Raw genomic sequence first — 23,681 nt, 5'->3', positions numbered from 1 at the left:
ACCTATGTTTTCCTGAACTTTAATGTATGAGAATCTTTGGTGAGGGTTCAACTTAGATACTCTAGAGAGATAAAGTTTGGATTACAGTCCGAGGTTCGCGCCTGGTTCCACGGAATTCCATAAAAATAAAACTAGTTTTCCAAAATCTGTAGCCAATTTGAAGGAGAAGAGCGCGATCAGCTCCTTCTTGAGAGTCAAAGATCAGGGTAACTAGCTACGATTCTAATAACAATTCACGTCTCTGATTGAGGATGAGCCCTGGACGGCTATTTCAAAGGTGACTCCCGAAATGACGTCACTTCCTGTACCACCTGCATGGTTCCCGGGAGCCGTAAAGAGGGTGTGTGAGTGTCGGAAGAGCTGTCGGAATGCAGCAGGCAAGAGGAGCAGTAGGAGGCCGTGGCTGCGCTCTCTTTCCACTCCTGAGCATCCTAGTCGTCCAGGGTGAGTGCACCAGCTGGCTGGACTCCACTTCCGGCCGCGGGAGGGGGGAGGTTAGGGAAGATGGTCGCTTTTCCGGTTCCGGGTTGGGGGGTTTCTGGAAACCCCCTGCTTGGCTTCTGCGAAGGAAGGAAGGGAAGGAGGGGTGTGGGCTGACGTTCTTTCCCGGCTAGCACCTCCCACTGCAGAGCGTTGGTTCCCCCTCCGCTCTCGGAGCCCGACCACCTTGAGTGACTTGACACTACCTTGATGATATCACGATGAAACCACCGCGAGCTCAGGCTTTGCGGACACTCACCGTTCTTGTGAGATTTTTCAGTGACTGTCCGCCAGGGTTCTGTATTGCTGTTACACCCTGGTCGGAAATGGGCAATTCTTGTTGTTCCAGTTATTTTGATATATACAATCAGGGCTGGAATAAAAGAAAAAGAAAGGAAGAAAGAAGAAGAAAGAGGAAGGGAAAAAAAAAGGAAAATCATGACTTAGTGATTTATTTAAGGGGCTTTTAAATAAAACATTTTAGACAAGGGTTATACTGAGATTTTTCTTATAGCAGGCATATTGTTGAAGAAAAGGCACCTTAGGACTTTCTAAACATTTTAAAGTATAAGAAAAGTCACAGCCATTTTTTGAAACTCGAATCTTTTAACTATTGTCAGTACAGTGTTGACATAATGACACTAATGTCAGGTTTGGATAATTTTACTTTAATGCTATTCCAATTTCTAAAATTCAATCAAAACTAATTAGCTTTATTTTAAAGTGTGAATATTGTCTGATTATTGTGTGTATCTCTCTCTGTGTGTGAGTGTGTGTTTGTATCTTCCTAAGAAATAGAATACTGGTATAGCTAATATTAGAATGAATTGTTGTATTGTAACATTTCCCTGACAATAATAGACATTTCTGAAAGGGGTCTTTAATATGGTGTAACTATGAATACATTAGGTGGCTGATTCCCAGCAGGTAATGTGAGGAGGTTTTTTATCTGGTGACTAATCTGCATGTTGCCAGCACACTCCCTGGTCCCATCCCTCCCAGCTACCTGTGTCATCATAAATGTCTAGTTTTCCCTCTGAGTTCCTTTTACAACAGAGCCAGGCCTACTGTCACTTCATATAAACTCAATTTTTTTTTAATACACAGTAGGGATGTGGGGGGAGAAATGTCCAAATATTGTCCCACTGTGAAAAAAAATTCTAGAAATTGTGTCTTTTTTGTAGATCTAGTGTCATTTCACATATAAAAGCTGGTGTCAAATCTAGCAAAACAAATGGTTCCAACAAATTAATTTTGGAGGGCTGGTGAGATGGATCAGTAGGTAAAGGTGCTTGCTATGCAAGCCTAAAGACCTGGTTCCACCTCCAGAATCTACATACAGGCGAAAGGAGAGAACCATCTCAACAGAGTTGCCTCTGATTTCTACAAGTGTGCACACATTCTATTAATAGTTTTGAAGTTATCGATCACTGTGTATAAACCTATTCAACATATAGATTTACATTCCTCACTCACTCCTCCAGGGTTTCTTGAATAGATGTATACTTTGCCTTTAAGTCAAACAAACAAACAAACAAACAAACAAGCAAACAAACTGACCACCCAGGGTTCTGGAGAGCTGGTTCAATGGTTAGGAGCACGTGTTGCTCTTCTATAGGACTCTGGCTTGAGTCCCAGAATTGACATGGTTTCTTACTGTGATTTGTAACTCCAATCCCAGGGAATCAAATATCCTCTTTGGCCTTCAGGGGCACCAGACCGGCAAGTGCTGCACTTGGAGGCAAAACACCCAGGTACATAAAGTAAAAAGTAAAGGTGTGTAGTTCACATGCTTATTCATTCATCAAATATACAGGGCAGTAATTTTTAGTATTCATGGTTGTGCATTCGTCATTTCAAACACTTTTGGAACATTTTTATCACCTGAAAGAGAAATCCCATATCTATTCCTGCTTTCGCACAGGCCCTGGAAACCACCAATCTGCCTCTTTAAGCCTTTGTCTATTCTGGGCACTTAATACGAAGTGAACCAGGCATGCCCCTTTGCGAGTAGCTCTTTTCACTTGGTGTGCTTGTGGTGCTTTGTCTGGTTGGTTGTCTGTTTGTTCGTTTTGTCTCTTTTGAATGGTAGGTTCGCCTTCCCACTAGTGTTTACTTGCCGTCCCTCTTCAGAGACTGAAAACCCTTACACTGTTATCATGTTTGAATTGGCCTTACATTTTAAGTCTGATTCTGCTTATTTCTGTTGGCTAACTATATAGAAATGATAGGCTGGGGCTCTGGGGATGTCGCTCAGGGTGTAATAGTGCATGCCTGTGATCCTAGCACTGGGGATGTGGAGGAAGGTGGACCAGGAGTTCAGGGTTATCCTCAGCTACATAGTGAGTATGAATCAAACCCGAGCAGCAGGAGACCCTGTCTGAAAAAACAAGAGAAGGAGGGTGGAGGGGAAGCGGTAATGACAGAGAACCCCATCATGTCATGTCAGTGTCATGTCAGTGTATGCATTTAGGATGGGAAGATTTGCATTTTAGAAAATGGGATGTCTAAAGTTAGAGTCTTTGATTTTGTTAAGTTTAATTTCTTTCATCTCTAAGCTTATTTTTTATCAGAATGTGATTTTTATTCTTCATTAAATGGTTTTGTTAATTTTTATGATATTTTTATGGTTGGCTGTTTTTACTTGGTCAGAATAACTATCAAGCCAGAACATGGTGATCCCATCACTTGGAGTGCTGAGGCAGGAGGAAGGAGTGTTGGAGACTTGGCTAGCCTTGGTTGCATAGCATGTTCTTGTCTCAAGAAACAAAATAAAAATTAAACAAAAATTAAATGTTGAAAGGATGTTGTGCTAAAATGGGGGAAATTTTGAATGGCTGTAACATAGGAGTAGAGAGATTAAAAAAAAAGATTTATTTATTTATTACATGTGAGTATATTGTAGTTGTCTTCAGATATCCCAGAAGAGGGCATCAGATGTCATTACTGATGGTTGTGAGCCATCATGTGGTTGCTGGCATTTGAACTCAAGACCTTCAGAAGAACAGTCAGTGCTCTTAACCGCTGAGCCATTGCCCCAGCCTGAGTAGAGAGATTTTTTAAGAAGGGATTTGAGAGAAAGATAGAAATATGGAGATGGAAGAGAAGGGGAGGAGAAAGATAGGAAGAGAGACAGAGAGGGATGGAGAAGAAACAGAAAGAGAAAGGGGGGAGGGAAAGGAGAGAGAGGAGGGGGAGGCTCACTCGGTGGAGAGCTGTCTGGAGGAACTACAGAGGTTCTGATGTCCAACTCTAGCCCAGATCTTGTCTCAGCTCTAAAGCAGGTATTGGCAGCCGTTTCCAGTAATGGAATGAGAGTAAACATTTAGGCTGTGTGGCAGCTCTTCTCTGCCTCATCTTCTCAGTTTCGCCAGGTGTGCAAAAGCAGCCAAACAAACCAATGTGACTTTCTAATACAGTTCCGTTTACATAAAGGTTGAAGTGTTTTAGCTGTTTCCTGTGTGATCAAAAGAGAGACTGATTGGTTTAGACAACCTGGGTTACCTGTGGAGTGGAGAGCAGGTGACAGCTAATTATTGAGTTTGCTCCTTTCTCATGAAAGCCATTTGCATCCACTTGAGTCACGGGTTGTAAGTTGCTGACCCCTGACATGCTATTCTTTGGTCCCTTAGGTATCAAAGACACTTAAACTTACCCAGAGCCAGACTCATGCCTGGTTTCCCCTCTTTCAATAAGTGGGCTTTTTTTTTTTCTAAGTAGAAACTGAGAGTCATTTGTGACACCTTCGTCCCTCCAGCATTAGTTTCTTGTGGGAACTGTCTGTGCATTTGTGTGATGTGTTTTTTCTCTTTCAGTATACTAGCCCAGTCTAGAGGTGATGACTCAGAACTGATCTTTTCCTGAATGGGTACAGACAGAAGCATGGAGGGAGGCTTTGAAAATTCCATAAAGAAGGTGTTAAGGAACGAATGAGTGAGCAGTGCACACTTGCTCTCTGCCCGCCTCTCTCCCTCTGGAGTTTTGCTCTGATTGTGTTTGCATTTCATGGAGGAAATGGCATTTATCAATCAAGTGTGGTCATGGCACATGGATTTGGGTGGTACTGTATTATAGGAACTTTGGAGGAAGAGCAGAGAACTTCAGGGAATTTGGGGAAGCCATCACAAAGTGGGCTGGTACGTGAGTGGTGGTGAAGGTGTTTGAATGTTGGGGTGTAGTGTGGAGCAACTCCAGTAGAATGGTAGGAATGGGGAGATATTTTCAGATAAGTCATATTCTAAGAAAAGCATAGAGGTGTGAAAAGAAACAGGATCTCCAGAAAATTATTGAACAGCCCAGGCACATTGCAAGGGGTACGATGTAGTTGGCAGGTGTCTAAGAGAGACTGTTCTTGTTTAGATTTTAATCCACAGCCCAGTAGAGAATTAGTTCAGGTTTTCTAGTATGTCCACTTTAATAATAATAGTTAATATTTGTTAGAAGTTTTTATCTTACAAACTCTACTAAACATTCTATGTGTGTTATGTGTTTGTTTATGTATTGTGGTACTAGGGAGAGAACACGGCCCTGCACCTTCCACCACTGGGCTGTATCCAGGCTCGTACATGTTTAGAGTGTATCAGATGCTCGCAGTGATCCTAGAGGGCTATTCTTCCCATTCGTAAATACAGCAACTGAAGCCTGAGCAGGCTAGGGAACTGGGACCCAGCCCTTATCAGAAATCAGGCGTGCTAGAGCTTGGTCTTGTTCTGGATAGGTTCAAATCTACTTCTTTAAGCTCTGTGTTATATTTATGTTTTAGGATAAAACCACAGGGTGAGGGGCACGTGTAATTCGTAGGTTCATTCTACCATTCGGGTTTTAGACCCGACTCTCCAGGACTGAATAGGATTTTTCTTCTTGTTGATGGGTCAGGAGTCAGAGCTTAAGAACGGAGGTTCTTTTGGCAGAGAAATGAGCATTTACAGGGGCATAGACGATGGGATGGGGCAGATTTAGTGTGATAGTCAGAAAGGGTGCTGTGTGAGGAACCAGATGGCCGTCATTTCTGAGATGGGCCGGATTCTTATTAAAGGTCTTGTTAGTGAGCTCTGTCTTGGTCTCCTCCTTTCAGGAGGAATGTGACCAGACTAGATTGTCCAGAGAGGAGTGAGAAAATGATTCAAAGCTGCCAGAGGTACCGGCACTGGGACAATGACTCAGAAACGCCAGCGGTAGGAAAGGTCAAAGCCCTGGGAGAAACAGGAGGCGATCTCAGCGCAGGCGTGGGGCGTTGCTGGAGGTAGGACGGCTTTCTGGGTGTTGTACCCATTTTAACTCATTTAATCCTCGCAGTGACTTGGAGGTAAGCTCCATTTCTGCCAGGACGTGCGAACTGAAGGAGTAGGCAGTTCGCTGAGCTGCTCAGAGCCAGCTTCTGATTTGTGTTCAGTCCTTACACTGTCCTGCCTGTGACACGGAACCAGTGGATGGAATTGCTCTTTCCTGAAATCATGCTGTTGTTCTTTGGCCTTAGCTACCAGAACCTTGGCTTAGTGAGTCAGAGAAGGAAGCAGGAAAACAAAGGATAGCGTTTTAATGTCCTAAAACGTGGCTCTCCAGTGTGTGTGTGTGTGTGGGGGGGTATATTTTTATTCACCAATTCCCCAGCATCACAGGGGATCTGATGGAAGAAAGTGCCAGGTGTGTGTGTGTGTGTGTGTCTGTCTGTCTGTCTGACTTTTTTTCTTTCTTTCTTGTGAATAGATGGACTGTCAAAGTTGGAATGACTGGTTTTGGAAAGACTACACTCTGTACGCTTTAAAAATGCTATCTTACTCTTACATTGTAGAACACATTCGATTATATTTTTTCCTCTCCATAATTTACTTTTGTTTTTAAATGTTAAGTATAGAACCTGGGGCCTTCCAAGCTAAGGCAGATGCTCTACCATTGAACTACACCTCCCGCCAGCCCTCCGTAATTTATTTTTAATAGATGTGTGATTCATTAACCAGCTTTAGGAGAGGGAGCATAGCTGGGTGTGGTGTTACATGCCTGTAATCTCAGGACTTAGAAGGCTGAGTCAAGAAGACTGTCAATTTAGGCCAGACTGGGCGATGTAGCAAGGCCTTGTCTCAAGGAGGAGGAAGAGGAGAGAAAGGAAAAGAGGAGGAGAAAGAGGAGGAAGAAGAGGTGTTAGAGAGAAGGATCAACAGTTTGGAGTTCTTCCAAAGGGCCAGAGTTCGGTTCCTACATCTCACAACGGACAAGCACTTGTAACTAGCTGCAGGAGATAATGCCTCCATGGGCACCAGCGCTTGTGGGAGGTACCCGTATGAGGATAGAGACACAGATACACATGATTAAAAATAATACAAATAAATTCTTTTTCAAAAAGGAGGAGGGGGGAGGAGCAGAAGGAAGGGGGAGTAGAGGAGCAAGAAAAGACTAGATAGAGACTTTTTGGACAGTTTTAAAAATAACTTTCCTATTTGTATTTTCTATCCTCGTTTTGCTACTGGCTGAGACACTAGTGGCTTCATGATGGGACCACACTGTGTTTGGTTGAGTCTCATGACCTCCTAAAAGATGCTGTGTTCCTGGAGCATGTGTGGTGTGGTGGTGGGGAGGGCACAGGATAGGAAGGGTGGGTATTGTTGCCTTCTAGTTATTGGGAAAATGCTAGTGTGGTTAGGTTTTTAATTTTCGCCCAACTGTTTACTCTGATTTAGGGCTATAAAGTATTAAAAAGTGTTATTCAAGATTATTAGATCTCAGTTCCTTCTTCCTTGTGGATTTGGCTGAAAAATACATCGATGGATCTGGCATTTTGGGGAGATCACTAAAAATGATACAAAGCATCTCTCTTGTTCACATTTGGGTAATCCGACAAAGTGAACACACTGTATGTTTTGGACTTGCTCCCACTAGGCGTGCGTGTCGTCCTCCCCTTGGAGATAAGTGCAGATGCTCATGTCCGAGGATATGTGGGAGAGAAGATCAAGTTGAAATGCACCTTCAAGTCATCTTCAGAAGTCACTGACAAACTGACCATAGACTGGACATACCGCGCTCCCAGCAGCAGTCGCACAGAGTCCGTAAGTATGGCTTTCCAGAAAGTTCCCTGAGTGCCTGGCATGGTAACCCACGCCTGTAATCTCAGCATTGGTGAGGCAGGAAGATTGGGAAATCAAGGCCATCCATCACCAACATAGCAGGTTTGAAGCCAGCTTGATCTACATTTAAAGGAAGAAAGGGAATAAAGGCGCCTGCTGTGCAAGTCTGGTGACCTGAGTTCGATTCCCGAGACTCATGGAGGAAGTCAAGAGTTGTCTTCTGACTCCCACATATACCACATAGCACTAGTGCTCCTACACACTCACACACCCCTGAAACACACTCACAGACACACACTCATAGACGTGCATGCACACACACACACTGCCAAACACATTTACACATATGCATTCACACACTCATATAAACTCACACACACACACACACACACACACACACACACACACACACACACACGGGTGTGCACACACATACCTGAAATACAGTTAAACCTAGAAAAAAACTTTTAGACCTTTGGAGTGAACCACACCTTTGCCTCATATGATATTTATTTAATTTCATAGAGCCCTTTACTCTGACATGTAAGAGCTTTGTGCATTACCTTCAAGGAAAAAAACGGTCAGAAACCAAGAGGAAATGTGGTCTAATTTTGTTGCCTTGTTGTTTCCTTCTGTGTGGTGTTACAGCTTCATTTTAGATCTGATGTACTAAAAAGGGCATTGAGACGTGGGCTGGAGAAATTCCCCACTCACATCACAGACATCCGTTCTCTGAGAGCTACTCCAGTCCTGCTTGCTGTCTTGTCTCAGTGGGCGTGTCTGTCTGAGAATCCACACTGCAGATTTATCTTGGCTTTTCCTCTAGTCATGTAAACGTCTGCAGTGATTTATGTAGCTGCCTTTGAAGGAAGTGGTGGCACCTTGTACTGGTGACAGATGTCACTGGTGACAGATGGCCTTGTGATATTAGAAGCAATATACTTTAATCACACACATAAAACATTTATAGTTCAAATTCCATTATGGGTGTTTAATTAGAGATTACAATGCTGTAAAAACCCTTTCTCTGTATAGTTCCGTCAGTCGCCTTGGTTTACACTGGCTGTTCTTCTAGAGAACCTGGGTTCAATTCTTAGCACCCACACGATGGCTCACAATATCCTACAACTCCAGTTCCAAGGAGATCAGATATCCTGTTCTGACTCCGTGGGTATGTCATGCACTATACACAGACATACATTATAGGCAAAACACCCATACATATAAAATAAAAGAAATTTTAAAAATGTTTAAAAAAGAATGTGTCATAGCCATATATATAAATTGGGTCTTCCTTCCTTCCTTCCTTCCATTCTTTCTTTCCTTTTCTTTCTTTCTTTCTTTCTTTCTTTCTTTCTTTCTTTCTTTCTTTCTTTCTTTCTTTCTTTCTTTCTTTCTTTCTTTCTTTCTTTCTTTCCTTATCTATTTATTTATTTGTATATGCATGCCACTTCAAGTATATGAATGCAAGGTACCATAACTCACTGGGCCATGTCACTGTCCCTAGACTGGATTTTAGAAAGTTTTCTTTACTCTATTTTCCCTTTTTGGAAGAAGGATTTCCTTTCACCTTAGGGACTGTGCTTTGACTTGTGCACTCAGAGTCGTTACCGAGTGCCTGGTGTGGAGCGGGGTGGGTAGCCTTAGCGAGGGAAACAGGACTGCAGTCAAGGTGTCTGTTCCTTTAGATTTAAAATAGTTCGCTTTATTCGAGCTGTCAGGAAGCTATGGCTGACCTTATTTGGCTCTGCTTCCTTGTCCAAAAGTAGGTCAGAGTGAGCAACTGGAGCTTCTTGGGTCAGAAACCTTATATGCAGACGGCACTCCTCCTAGAGTGCTGCTCTGTGAGGCTGCAGGCTCATCTGAATTAGAATCAGGTGCATTTAAGACTCTTGTAACTCAAGGGTGTAGTGGTGTGGTTTGTCAGGCTTGTAAGGGAGCAAGAAATGCGGCCCACTAATTTAACCCGTAATTCATGAGTTACATGAACATGGAAGGTCGGTGAGATATTTTTAAGCTTTTTATCTTGATGGTCACTGAAAGGTCTTGTTTTTTAGACACAAGGTTTTGTTCTGTGCCTCAGTCTGTTCTTGAACTTAGTGTATCATCCAGGCTGGGCTCACATTCACAGCACTCCCCCTACCTCAGCCTTCTAAGTACCTGGGAGTTGGTTTGTTAGGCCTGCTCTCTCTTTCCCTTTGGAGCACTTGTCACATAAGTTCTCCATATCTTACTCAGCCCCATGAGAACAGAGGCCAGGGCTGTGTCTCGGCCACTGTGTCCTGTTCAGTCACACACCTGGAACATGGGATGTGTGCTAGGTATTTGTGGAGTGAATTCTTGATGAAATCAACCACTGAGTGATTCAGCATTTTGTCTGAGGAATAGCTCTTAAAAATTGGGCAATTCGGTGGTTGAAGATGCCTGGTGTTCTAAGCAGGAAGGAACCAAGTAAACAAAGACAGAGGAAAGCCTCCAGTCTTGCCTAAGAGTCTGTTGTTTGTCATACATGCCTGTCACACCTTCAGTGTAAATACGTGCTTTAGGACCAAGTGTCCAGTCACCAAGTCCAAAGCAGTATCATCTGAATACAGCAGATATTCATTGCATGCTTATCAGGACTTTGACGCGAAGCTTGTGTTGTTAACTGTCATCAGAGATAACTCGAGAGAGGTTGGATTGTGTTACACCTGCCCAGTGATTTGGGGGAAAATCTCCCTTTGTCACTTGCTAACTGTGTGCCTTTGAGTAACTTATTTGGGTCCTGTTTCTCATCCTATATATTCAGAATAGTTACGGCTGCCTCCTGGAGTTTGGTGGTGGTGTAAGGGCCAAGTGAGTAAACCTGTAAAAGTCATTTGCAAACTATGCTAAACAGACCTCTGGGGTAACCTTAGGGCACTGTTTCCCTATTTTGGGCACTGTTAACAGTTAAGCCTGTGAGACTGTCTAATGCATCATGGGAAGTTTAGTGGGGCCATACATCAAGAGATGTATGAAAAACTCAGTGTCTCTGATTATAAAGGAAATAAAAGTGACACTGTAATGAGTTATCACCTCACAGACTACCAGAAAAGCTATTATAAAATAGGCAAATTATGGGGTTGGAGAGAAAAGCTATTATAAAATAGACAAATTATGGCTCTGTGGCTAAGAGTATATACTGTTCTTACAGAGGATCCAAACTTGGTTTCCAGCACCACCTTGTGTGGCTCACAGTGGCCTGGAACTCCAGCTGCAGGGGATCTGATGCCCTCTCTGCCCTCTGTGGGCACCTACACTCATGTGTGCACACTCATACACACATAATAAATAACAAAAGGAAAATCTTAAAAAGACAAATTATAGTAAGTATTGGCACAGGTTGGAGAAAGGGGAAATTTACTAACGTAAATAATGCAGCTATGTTAGCAAATGGTACGGCAGTTCCTCACAACCACACACCACTGGGAGAGGGAGCTTAGTGATAGAGCTCAGCGTGCAGGAGGCCCCGGGCTCAGCTCTCGGCCTCATGCAGGAAAGTCACATTGGGCTCCATAGATAGACACAATTATCATTTGTCAATTAGAGACAAATACAATTAAAACTTGGGAAAAGAGAATCTGTCCATATTGTGAAGTGTTTTGTAGAGAGTGAAGTTGTCCCTGCCTGAGAGTTATTACTTGAAGGCTTTAGGAAGAATTTAGAAGAAAGCTGTTTTCTAGATGTCTGTCTTTCTGTCTGTCTGTCTGTCTGTCTCTCTCTCTCTCTTTCACACACACACACACACACACACACACACACACCATGTGTAGGTGCCCTCAGAGGCCAGTGTGTAGACTCTCCTGGCCAGCTGCAGGTGACTGAGCTGCCGGGTGTGGGCTGGAAGGTGTGAGCCTGAGGTCCTCTGGAAGTACAGTGCTCTCAGCCACTGAGCCATCTCTCCAGCCATAGAAAAGATTTAAGGGTTGAGATCCCAGACTTGCCTGTCAATCTTTCTTCAGATCAGTTTTATTAATCTCTCTTTCTAAGGTAGAGGTGAGAAAAACATTAAAATCAAACAACAACAGTGGGGCAGCTAGGGGAAGAGAAGCCGTTTTATACAGTTCTTTTAAACATAGGATCTACTCGGCTTTTCATTATCTTGCGTTTTCCAAGTTAACCTTGTCTCTCATGATGTTGCTTTCTTAGATCTTTCATTATCAGTCTTTCCAGTATCCGACTACAGCGGGGACATTCCGAGACCGGATCTCCTGGGCCGGAAATGTCTACAAAGGGGACGCATCCATCAGCATCAGCAACCCCACTCTGAAGGACAATGGGACGTTTAGCTGTGCTGTGAAGAACCCTCCAGACGTGTACCACAATATCCCCCAGACAGAGCTCACGGTCACAGAGAGGGGTAAGCTGCTTGTCGCCGGTCTCCGTCCATGCCGTGACTTCTCTGACCCTTTCTGAAACTTATCAGTTGACTAAGAGGATCACTGTGTCAAAGTTGTCTTCATATGCCTGTTAAGAGTCATTTTTAAAACATTTTAAAATTTTTATTTGGCGTGTTGGTATGTGAGCATGCATGCTACAACGTGTGTATGGAGATCAGAAGACAGCTTGTAGGAGTCGGTGGGAAGAGCCGTGAACTCTCTCACCAGCCATTAGGATGTACTTTTTGAAAACTGAATATTCTCTTCCAATGTTGTCATAGCTTCTGCATTGTCTTTTTCAGTTGTCTTCAAGTGACCAAATGTCTTGTGATGTATTAGGCAATCTCCCACATTAATGGAGGGTGATGATGTGTGATGTTAAAGTCATTTAGATGCCCTGTTAAGTTCATGCTGTAAGTTATGTGACTGTTCCAGAGCAGAGGGCAGCATTACATTTCTTTTACTTTACAAAGAGCAATGGTTTCCTTCTCCTGTGGAGACGAGGTTGAGGATGGCTTTTTTCAATGTATTTCACTAGTGATTGTTAAATGGTTATTTGAGTTTGAAACTGAACCAAAGACACAGAGATACCTTATGAGTCATAATTCCTCTATCATTTCTTGGGGCTTCTCCCCCTCCTCTACTTCCTCTTGCTTGCCGGCTCTGCCCTCTCTCCTGCCTTCCCCTCTCTCCTTTCCTCCTTGCTGTTTTCTTTGTCATAATTGTCATTTGGTTTGACAATAACCTGTATCACATTTACATAATCACACTGCTGGCTGGAATAGATTTCATTTTTCTAGAAGGCAGGTTAGTAATAGAAGTTATAGTCCTTAAAATTATATTCCCTTTGATCCTACAATTCTATTTTAAAATGTTATCTTAAGAATACAGAGCAAAACACCAGGATGGCCAACCTGATATAATTTGTAGAATCAAAGTCATATATTCGAAGTTAGAGAATTAATTTGCTAATTGATTCAGTATAATAGATTACTACGTACTGTATTTAGAAGACTGTTTGTTTAATTATTGGTCAGAGACTCACTACGAAGCTCTGGCTATCCTAAAACTTACTTTGTAGACCACCAGGCTGGCCTTTGACAGATGGAGATCCACCTGCCTCTGCCTCCAAGTGCTGGGATTAACAGTGTGCGCCACCACAGCCTGGTAAAAAAACCTTTATAACCAGGACCCTTTTAATCACAAAAACCCTACATTTATCATCTGTTAAGCTAAAATAGGACTCCTGATTTTGCAAACATGCATCCTGGCCCCACATGTGCTTTCAGACTCTTTGAAGCAGAACGGATTGGTAGTCATGTGTTACATGTAGGCAATGGAATTGCGGGTGCATGTTTATGTTTCTTATATTTTTATATTTCTGGTGATGCATTTGTTCCTTCTGTAATTAGAAGCACCTGAAGCCCCAGCCCTCTCTTGGTGTTTCCCATAGGTTTCGGCACCATGCTGTCCTCTGTGGCCCTTCTCTCCATCCTCGTCTTCATCCCCTCAGCAGTGGTGGTCATTCTGCTGCTGGTGCGAATGGGGAGGAAGGCAACAGGGGTGAAGAAGAGGAGCAGGTCTGGCTATAAGAAGTCTTCCATTGAAGTTTCTGATGAGTAAGTCCCCAGCAGCGAGCCCATTCCTTTTCACAGACTGCTCTGGGGCAGCACTGCACCCCATATCCACACACATCTCCCTGCTGAAGTTTGGTCCACTGCTGAGATTTCCTTCCAAACGCAGTCGTTCCGTGTCAGAAGGAAGATTACAGTGAGATTTGTGGGTGTTGTCACAGAGGGCAGGATGGACATGGCTTCACACGGCTTCACACCACACGGTGCTGCGTCTCTGCATGTATATTCAAGCACATGTCTCGTTCTCTCAAAACTAAAGTAAAACGCCAAGTCATATCTTTCTCCTCTACTTTTTCTTTTGGCACTGAGCTAATGTCTCCTAACAGAATATTCATAAGCAATGAAGGAAGCTTTGAGAATAGCCTGAAGGGTAAAGGAGATTTAAAGAAACATGTGCTATTCTTGGTCAGCAGATGCTCAGAAAGGGCTAAATAAATGTGGTTATTGTTTCAGTCAGTGTTCTCCTGCTGTGAAGAGACACTGTGGCCAAGGAACTCCAATAAGCGAAGTTACTTAATTAGAGGCTGGCTTGCAGTTTCAGACACTTAGTCCACTGTCCTTGTGGTTGGCGACATGGCAGTACGCATGGTAGTTGAGAGATACATCCTAATGTTTAGGGAGAGGGGTGGGGCTAACATGGACTTTTGAAACCTTAAAGCCCACCCTACTGACATACTTCCTCCAGGAGGCCGCATCTCCTAACCCTTCTAGTCAGAGTTATTCCCTGGTAGCAAAGCATCCAAACATCTGAGCCGGTGGAGGCCATTCTCATTCAAACTGCCACAGTTGCCAAAAGTATTCATCAACCACCATTCTGCCAATGAGTAGGCCCAATCCAGTAGTTTCCCAGGAAGAGATCTACATTTTTATTTTTGTTTGTTTGGTTTTTGAGACAGGGTTTCTTCTTTGTATAGTCCTAGCTATCCTGGAACTCGCTCTTTAGACCAGGCTGGCCTTTAAATCAGAGACCTGCCTGCTTTTACCTCCAAAGTACTGTGATTAAAGGTGTGTGCCACTACTTCTCATATGAGATTTACTTTTCTTTAAAAAAAGATTTATTTATTTATTTATTTATTTATTATAATGTTCTGCCTGCATGTATACCCTGCAGGTCAGAAGAGGACACTAGAGCATTATAGATGGCTCTGAGCCACCATGTGGTTGCTAGGAATTAAACTCAGGACCTCTGAAAAAACATCCAGTGCTTTTGACTACTGAGCCATCCCTCCAGCTCGAGATACTTTTTGAAAGGAACAAAAGCCCTATACTAAAGCTCTGTAGTTGGCATGGTGGTGCACACCTGTAATCCCAGCAGAGGTAGGCGGATTGGCATAGTTCGAGACCAGCCTGATTTACATGATGAGTTCCAGGCCAGCCAAGGACACATAGTGAGACCCTGTCTCAGCAAAACAAAATGGCCAAAATAGTTACGTGACTCTTCCCTTGTCTGTGAAAGGGCCTTTAACCAGCAGGTGGGGGAGTCCTACCTTGGGAAGCTCCAAAGCTTTCTTTCTGTCTCTATGTGTATTTATTTACTGGAGAAAGACTTCCTATCCCATGGAATCCATAGCGCGCGCACACACACACACACACACACACACACACACACAACCATAGATGACAATCCCAATGTCTGTTTCTAAGGACCATATTTTTAACCTTCTGTGGTCTGGTCTCAAGTCATAGTTTCCATCATGTGCTCTCATCCTCTCTGTAGTCCATCTATATAGTCAGGCAACTTATGCTTTATTCTCCCAGATATACTGTAGTCATTCTTGTGTGTGCATGCACATGTCTCTGTCTGTTTATCTGCCCATCTATTTGTCCATCCATTTTCCCCAACTCCAACATTCCTAGAATCACCCCCTTCCCTCTCTTCTTTGTCTGGAAGCTTTCTTACCCTCCAGGACTGAGCTGAAATGTTCCCTTCCTATTTTACCCCTTGAGTCCCGAGCAGAGGCCTGGTTCCTCCCTGTGCCTCGCTGCCCAGTAGTTCCACACTGACCTTAGAACACTATCCTATCGCATTACAGCTCTCACCGCCTGGGGCTGGGGGCTCATCCACAGACCAGGTTCTGGTACCTCTCTTCCTGCGCAGCATGGTGCTTTCACTGTGCCGTTGTTCAGTTCTTTCCTGGTGAAGGTGACCAGCTGTTATTTACATAGCCCTGGCTGGGTGCTCTGTAATGTGGTTCACACACATTTCTTTAAGACTTGATCCTAATGGCTCTGTTTAAGGGTTGTTTGTAACACCAGACTCATGTGATTTTAATACCTGAGGTTGGACCAGTCCCCTGTGGTGACAGTGACAGTTGAGCTTGCTTTGTGTTCTTTCCACAGTACTGACCAGGAGGACAGCAATGACTGCATGGCGAGACTTTGTGTCCGCTGTGCGGAGTGTCTGGTAAGTGTCCTGCTTCTTCTGTTTGGTGTTTTCTTTTTCTTTTTTTTCTTTTTTCTTTTTGGTTTTTTGGAGACAGGGTTTCTCTGTGTAGCCCTGGCTGTCCTGGAACTCACTCTGTAGACCAAGCTGGCCTCGAACTCAGAAATCCGCCTGCCTCTGCCTCCCAGAGTGCTGGTATTACAGGTGTACACCATCACCTCCCAGCTCTGTTTGGTGTTTTCTGCCTCCCTACCTATTTGAAGAGTCTTTTGCTCTCAAGAACAACACAGGCAAGCCAGCACAGGAAAGTATGAACCAGGGATTCTGGGAATGCCTACTGATTCTCAACTTGATTTTTTTCTTTGAAAAAAAAATTACATTTTTTTTCTTAAAATATAAGAGTGTTTTGGCTGTATGTATTCTGCATAACACCTGTACACCTGGTATCCGCAGAAGTCAGAAGAGGGCATTTGACTGCCTGCAACTGGAGTTACAGATGGTTGTGAGCCACCATATGGGAGCTTGGAACAAAACCCAGGTCCTGTGTAAGAGCAACAAGTACTCTTAACTGCTAAGCCTTCTTCCCAGCCATCATGCACAAAAAAAAAAAAAAAAAAAAAAAAAAAAAAAGAAAAAAGAAAAAAAAGTTATGCTACAGTGAGCACATGGAGGCCAGGGGACGACTTGTAGGAATTGGGTCTTTCCTTTTACCGTGTGGGTCCCAGGGCTCGAACTTCTGTCATTAGACTTGACAGCAAGCTCCTTTACCCACTGAGCCATCTCACTGGTCCTTGATTTTATTTTTTATCTCATGGGTGTAGAATTGTGTTCTTAAGTTAAGAAGGGGCCGTGTAAGTAAGCTAGTGACTGACAAAAACCAAACTAACAAAGAAAAACAAGCAACTAACCAAAAAAAAATTAAAAATAAACCATATGGAGTTCTTTTTTAATAAGGGGTTTTCAAGTTTCTGGACAGAACCCTGAATTTAACTTCTCTGATGAACCCTGGTATTTTAAAAATTAATTAATTATTTTTTTATTTTATGTACATTGGTGATTTGATTGCGTGTATGTCTGTGTGAGGGTGTCAGATCCCCTGGAATGGAAGTTGCAGATTACAGACAGTTGTGAGCCACCATGTGGTTGCTGGGAATTGAATTCAGGATCTCTGGATTAGCAGCCAGTGCTCGTAAACCCTGAGCCATCTCTCCAGCCCAAACCCTGGAGTTTTTAAGGAACCCCGAAGTACAGCTGTTTAGGTTACTTTATTAATGTTGTTTATCAACATTATTGTTGGAAGGTTCCCATCTTGGTTTAAATCTCTAGAGGCTGTGCCTCTCTTTGAGTACACATGGTGACGCAGGCTTGTCTAGTTGCCCTGGATCTCAGGAGGAGGGAAGGCTGATGTGGTCCATCAGAATCAACTTGTGGCCTACCGTGGAGTGAGCCTGTCACTGGTCCTCTCTGTATTCATTGCCACACTCTGGTGAAGTGCTGGGTGGCCCGTCACTCTCTCGACTTTTTCTTCATTACTTTGACTTCTGTGAACTTAAGCCTCCTTTGTGAGAGGAGAAAAAGTTGTTTATGAAGAAAGACCTAGTTTCAATTTCCAGGGTCTGAATACTTTGATAACAGTGTGGAAAGCAAGGAGGGAGGGCAAGAGTGAACTCTGCTTGAGTCAAAGAATTAATAGAGAATCCATGAGTCAAAGAAATAATAGAGCATCTTGTAGAGGGTTTAGTCACCCAGACTCTCGTTAAATGAAATGGAATACATTAGAGGGGACTGATGTATATTTTCAAAGTTCAGTCTAGCTTTTGTGTTGAGACTGGAAGAAGGGACCAGATCAGGATCAGAGAGCCTCATTAGTAGGAGTTAGCAGTAATTTAAGTTAGAGAAGTCTGTGGTAGAGATGGCAACAAGAGGCTGTGTTTTGTTTTCTGGCTTGAAAGTGAAGCTAGAAGAATTTACTGGCATTTGTTAAGAGAGGGCGGGGGGGGGGGAGAGGGAGAGAGGGAGAGAGGGAGAGAGGGAGGGAGAGAGGGAGAGAGGAAGGGAGAGAGGGAGAGAGGGAGGGAGGGAGAGAGGGAGAGAGAGAGGGAGAGAGGGAGAGAGGAAGAGAGGAAGAGAGGAAGGGAGAGAGGGAGAGAGAGAGGGAGAGAGGGAGAGAGGAAGGGAGAGAGGGAGAGAGGGAGAGAGAGAGGGAGAGAGGGAGAGAGGAAGGGAGAGAGGGAGAGAGGGAGGGAGGGAGAGAGGGAGAGAGAGAGGGAGAGAGGGAGAGAGGAAGAGAGGAAGAGAGGAAGGGAGAGAGGGAGAGAGGGAGAGAGGGAGAAAGGGAGAGAGGGAGAGAAGAAAGAAGAAGAAGAAGAAGAAGAAGAAGAAGAAGAAGAAGAAGAAGAAGAAGAAGAAGAAGAAGAAGAAGAAGAAGAAGAAGAAGAAGAAGAAGAAAGGAAGCAAGGATCATTCTAGAAGTCTTGGGTAACTTCATAGAATAGAACCAACGTTTTCTAGAGCAAGATTTGAAATGTTTTCATTAAAACCTAAGGCTTTGTTTTATGTGTGTGGGTATTTTGCCTACATGCATGTTATGCACCATATTCATGCAATGCCATGGAGGTCAGAAGATACCCTGGAGATTGAGTGACAGATGGTTGTGAGGTACCATGTGAGTGCTGGGAATCAAACTCAAGTCCTCTTAACTACTGAGCCCTGGGAGGCAAACCCAGGTCCTCCGGAAGGGCAAAGAATGCTCCTAACTACAGAGTCATCTCTCTAGCCTTGGAGCAAGATTTAAGAGTAAAATAAGGAGTTGAGTTTAAACATACTAGGTTTGAAATGTGTGGGCAATTATGTTTTCTGAAGAGAGCTCTAGTCTGCAGATGTAATATAGGAGCCATTAGGAGATCCAGGAAAAAGATGGAAGTCTATATATGTAGGAGAGGTCAAAGGACTAAGCCAGGAGTTCTCCAAGGTGTCTAGATTAGAGAAGATGAAAAGAGATGTCCTCTGAAGTTGGGGGAGAACTGGGAGAGTTTGTTGCCTTGGGGGATGGGGAAATTTTTTCAAGGAATTCAAGTTGACAATTTGGTGACATGGGATCTATTGGTGGCCTTGGCAGAAGTAGCTCCAATGGGTGCCAAGGGCTGGGAAAGGGGCAAGAACATCACAAAGACACATCGGAGGAAGTAGGTACAAACAGCTCTTCTAAGGTAAGGTAGGAGGCAGAGGAATGGGCAGTGGGTAGGGAGCAGTACTGTGTCTTGAGTTACTTTCTGTGATGAGTAAAACGGGGCACATTTCTGTGCTGTTGTGGATGAGCCAATGGGGAAGGAAAACTTGATGTTGCAGGAGAGAAAGAAGGTAGGATTGCCGAGGAGGGCGTCACAGGAGGACATGGTAGCTGTAGATAAAGGCATAGGAACAGGAGAGAAAAGCTGGACATGGTAGTGCACCTCTTTAGTCCCAGCACTCAGGAGGCAGAGGCAGGCAGATCTCCAAGTTCAAGACCAGCCTGGTCTACAGAGTGAAGTTCAGGACAGCCAGGGCTACACAGAGAAACTCTGTCTTATAAAACATACATACATACATACATACATACATACATACATACATACATACATACATACATTCATGCAGGCATGCATACATACATGCATGCATAATACATACATATATATATACGTTCATGCAGGCATGCATACATACTTACATACAGGACAGTAGAGAGGCTGAACAGATGAGGCTATATGCATGTAAGTGAATCTAACGGCAGAGCCCTGGATGTTCTTCACAGACTTCCTCCATTCTCAATGGTAGGAAAAGGCAGGTCATGCTCTGAAAATGATGGGAAGAGGAAGGATCAGAGGACAGTGGAAAGAGTTTAGGTATGAAAGAGTTATTTAGAAGAATGCGAAAATTAGGGCCAGTGATATGACTGAGAAAGTAACGGAACTAACTACCAAGCCTGAGGACCTGTGTTTGATCCCTAGAACACATAGTGGAAGGAAAGAATTGTTGTCTTCTAATCTACATATGTGTGGGTATACACAAGCACACATATACACTCTCTAAGTCAGTCAATCAATCAGTAAGTAAATAGTGTTTTTTTTTTTTAAGACTAATAGAATTAAGACCCAGAACAATCTGATATACCAGATAGCACTAATGGCCCATTTAGGTCCCAAGTGCTGAGGTATGAGTTTGAATAGTAACAGTGAGAAGAACTGCTTCCAAGGTATGTTCTAGAGTGCTGTGCACAGTGCTGAGAAACTCACACCTATTGTTCTATGCACATCTGTGAGGTGTGTTTTTATTAGTCCCATTTCAGAGGTGCTGAAACTGTCGTTAAATAATTATTCAATGCCCTTTAGCTAGAAAGGTTGAACTGAAGTAAATGAACTTCTAACACCAGCCCTGCATGTTCTGCTGTAGGCAAGCATCTTTTCTTGTATGCTGAGGTCCTAAAATACAGTCATCAAAGGAGAAAAGAACCCACGCCTGGTAGACACATTGTATTGAGATCCTGTGATGTTTCATGGGACATGGGAGTGCTATCAGGGACATCCCACTGTGACTACCCCAAGCTCAGTTCCATTTTGAGACCTTAGACACATGGTCTTCATCTAAATCTGACTGTGACATTGAGGTGCACATACATCTGCTATTCTTTCCCCTGTAGGATTCAGACTATGAAGAGGCGTACTGATGAAGTGTGTGAGATGCACGAAGTGTTACCTAGCAACAGGAAATATCCCATTCCCCTGTCCAGAAGCACCATTGGTGGGGACAGCAGTGACAGAAGATTCTGAAGGTCATCAGTGAAGACCTTAAGGACCACTTATTTATTGAAGAAATGTTTATTTTGTATTTATAAACTGTTCAGAGACCCCAGGAAGGGACTCATAACTTCCCTTCTTTATATACGCTAATTGAACAATGAAATTCTTGAACAGAAGAAACACAGTGCTTGGTTTACCTTCACTCTTGAATGTAGTTCATGGTTTCTTCCATCTGCCTAAAGGAGCATAAATGTCTGTCACTCTGCTGATGCCAAAATTGTGCTTTTTTAATGATGTGGAACTTGTAGCTTCCTGATGATGTGCCAATGAACAACAAGCCCATTTGGGATGGGTAGCCTTTGTTTCTTCTCCACGGATGTTCTCCGGTCAGCATTTAGTATGCACTCCTTGGTTTAATGGTCATCAGCTGCATTTAGGTGACACGGAGTATTTGACCCCGATTTCTTTTGAATCAGTGGGTTTGCAAGTTGTAGGCTTGCTTGGACTGGGTTTTTAAAGTATTAAAGTATTGTCAAACTTATAGTTAAGGAAACAATTTTTGATGTAGAAGAATGTAGAAGAATCTTTCTCATTTGTCTTGCTAGCTATACTTTGGGCCACAGAATCTTTCTTATTTTGTGTTCCTGTAGCTGACTAATTTGTGGTTTCCTTCTTGGTTTTTTAAGTTAGAGGCAAGAAATGCCTCTTACGGTTTTTAGTGGTGACTTAGAAAATATTTTTTGTAGTCCTTTGCTTTGGGTCTTTTCACTTTTCTAGTGTTGTTTAGAACTTTGCTTGGTTCTAAATTGCAGCAGAAGTGGGTATTATATCTGCACTGGTTTGCTCAATACTAGAGATGAGGAACTGAGGTTGTGCAGGACATCTTCCCTTTCTTCACTCAGTGCCTTGTAACCCACACCTCTCCTCTCCTCTAGCAACTTATTTGCTATTTTAATTTACACTGGGTTTTCTGCAAACCACCAAGACTCACCTGACTTACCAGAAGGACTAGCATGCGTGCAAACAGCGCTCTCCAGAGTCACTAATGACCCCCTCCCCCAGCCTTGGTTGGTTCAATATGGTGGTCTTCTTCATGGTTCTTCCCAAAGTAGCTTGGGAGACCTCCATATTACAGTGTTATATACTATGTATCTTATAAAAGTCATTCTATTTACCACAAAGATCTTATGTTTGAAACTGGGATTATTAACTCTTTGTGAAAGATGTGTTAATCTAGCCTGCTGATTCGTGATTATGATTTACCTCTGGTCATGGAATCCCTTGGAAGAGGCAGAAGGGGGACTGGCATTTTATATTTCTGGCTATTAGATTCCACAGTTCCCTGGGCTACTTGTTAAAGATGTAGTTGTCTGTGACAAATCCAGTGAGACCCTTTCTGATGGTTCAGTGGAGAAAAGAAAACTTTCAGGCACCAAGCATGAATAATTTGGGCACTTGCAGATCTGAGGAGAGTGATCCAGGTGGGAGTGGGGGGCGTGCTGTGGGCCTCACTGTTCTGACAGAGGCATTGTAAAAACTCATTTAAACCATCCTTCTATGACACTGAGGGACTAGTTTTAGTGTCTTAGGATTTTCTTGCAAGTGTATTGTGAGGTTTTATCTAAGTCAGAGATTGATGAATTTGGTGACTGATCAATGCCTGATGGTATGTGTATATACTGTTGTGTAGTCTGCTTTAAAATGGTTCTTTCTCTTAGTGACAGAACAATCAAGTTCTTCATTGTTTTTTTGTTTGTTATTTTTTGTTTGGTTGGTTTTGTTTGTTTGTTTTGGTTTTTCAAGACAGGGTTTCTCTGTGTAGCCCTGGCTGTTCTGGAATTCACTCTGTAGACCAGACTGGCCTCAAACTCAGAAATCCACCTGCCTCTGCCTCCCAGAGTGCTGGGATTAAAGGCGTGCGCTACCACTGCCTGGCCAAGTCCTTCACTGTAAGGGAATAAGTTAGTGATTTTATTTGCTCCATGGGTTTGTGGTCACATCCCAGGCTTAGGCCGCCTTCAGTTTCCTATGCCAAGGTGTGAGATACAGCTTCTTGATCCTAAGGAAAACAAGCTGTCTGTGGAGCCCTCCTCCTTTCAGAGTGAGCATAGATAAAGGGTTTGTCTGACTTACTGTTTTAATATCTTCTGAGGTGACATTCTCGTGCTTTTTTCTTTTCCTTTTTGCTGCTCTGTGGGCTCAAACCCCCTGACAGTATAGCATTTTCTGGAAAGAGGATTTAAGCCTTTCATTATGGTTGTATCACCTTCTGAGTTTTATGCAGTGGACTCTGGAAACTATTACAAAATGTGAATTTATAAAGTACTTTGTTTTCCCACTGTGACCTGTTACTTCAGGCCACTTAAGGACATCTTAGCAGTCTGCAGCTCCTGAGTTAGCAGTGGGACTTAAGAAGGAAACGTTGCCTACTTTACCCTCATCCCGCTCAAGCGCATGCGTGCGTGTGCACATGCGTGCATTTGTATATTTAACAACAGAAAACCTGGAGGCTGGATCCTGATCCGGAATGTTCTCTTGTGTTGCTGGGCTCGTGTTCTGAAGAAGGACTCAAAGAAGAGCCACGGAGTGGACCAATGCTCTTATTTAATTGCACAGCTCAAAACTTTGCTGCCGGAAGAGCCCACTCCGGTGTCGGCCTCCTCATCGCTGTCTTCTCGCTGACTTTTAAAATTAAGTTAAACTTTTGATATGCAGGAGAGTATGAGCTGTGAGGCTTCGTGCACAGACATTGTGACTCATGGAATCTTTACTCCACTGTAGTTAATAAACTTCTTTGCACCTCGTGGCTACCCTTCTAGTGTCTTAACTATATTAAAATGAGAAGTACCTTGTGAAAGGCTGGGGGTGTTGTGGTTTTCAGCATTGAGAAAACTGTCTGAGTTGTACACCAGCAAGGTCCTGCACAGACCCAGTGGTGTGCTGGAACC

The 23,681-nt window shown here is 43.4% G+C and overlaps 1 protein-coding gene across 2 annotated transcripts; it reads left to right on the top strand.

Moving 5' to 3' along the window:
• The first annotated feature begins 310 nt into the window (after positions 1-310).
• Mpzl3 (myelin protein zero like 3) lies at positions 311-23,539 on the top strand. 2 transcript variants are annotated; one of them, XM_052188491.1, is made up of 6 exons: positions 311-444; positions 7,354-7,520; positions 11,709-11,919; positions 13,392-13,557; positions 15,913-15,976; positions 20,634-20,755. In XM_052188491.1, the coding sequence occupies exons 1-6, from the start codon at positions 369-371 to the stop codon at positions 20,658-20,660; spliced, it is 711 nt and encodes a 236-aa protein (XP_052044451.1). In that variant the 5' UTR covers positions 311-368; the 3' UTR covers positions 20,661-20,755. The 2 variants fall into 2 exon arrangements, with proteins under 2 accessions (XP_052044451.1, XP_052044452.1); XM_052188492.1 differs by lacking the exon at positions 13,392-13,557 and having other exon boundaries at positions 20,634-23,539.
• Positions 23,540-23,681: the final 142 nt, after the last annotated feature.

This window comes from Apodemus sylvaticus, chromosome 7 (assembly GCF_947179515.1).
Source record: "Apodemus sylvaticus chromosome 7, mApoSyl1.1, whole genome shotgun sequence".
NCBI lineage: Eukaryota > Metazoa > Chordata > Mammalia > Rodentia > Muridae > Apodemus > Apodemus sylvaticus.
Note: the sequence above shows the minus strand (reverse complement) of the source record. Positions and strands in the feature narration are given on the sequence as shown.

Excerpts from the sequence above, each read along its gene's own strand:
- Mpzl3 (XM_052188491.1), top strand. The coding sequence starts at position 369 with ATGCAGCAGGCAAGAGGAGCAGTAGGAGGCCGTGGCTGCGCTCTCTTT. Across the intron at positions 13,558-15,912 it reads TCCATTGAAGTTTCTGATGA|TACTGACCAGGAGGACAGCA; the intron begins GTAAGTCCCCAG and ends TTCTTTCCACAG. Across the intron at positions 15,977-20,633 it reads TCCGCTGTGCGGAGTGTCTG|GATTCAGACTATGAAGAGGC; the intron begins GTAAGTGTCCTG and ends TTTCCCCTGTAG.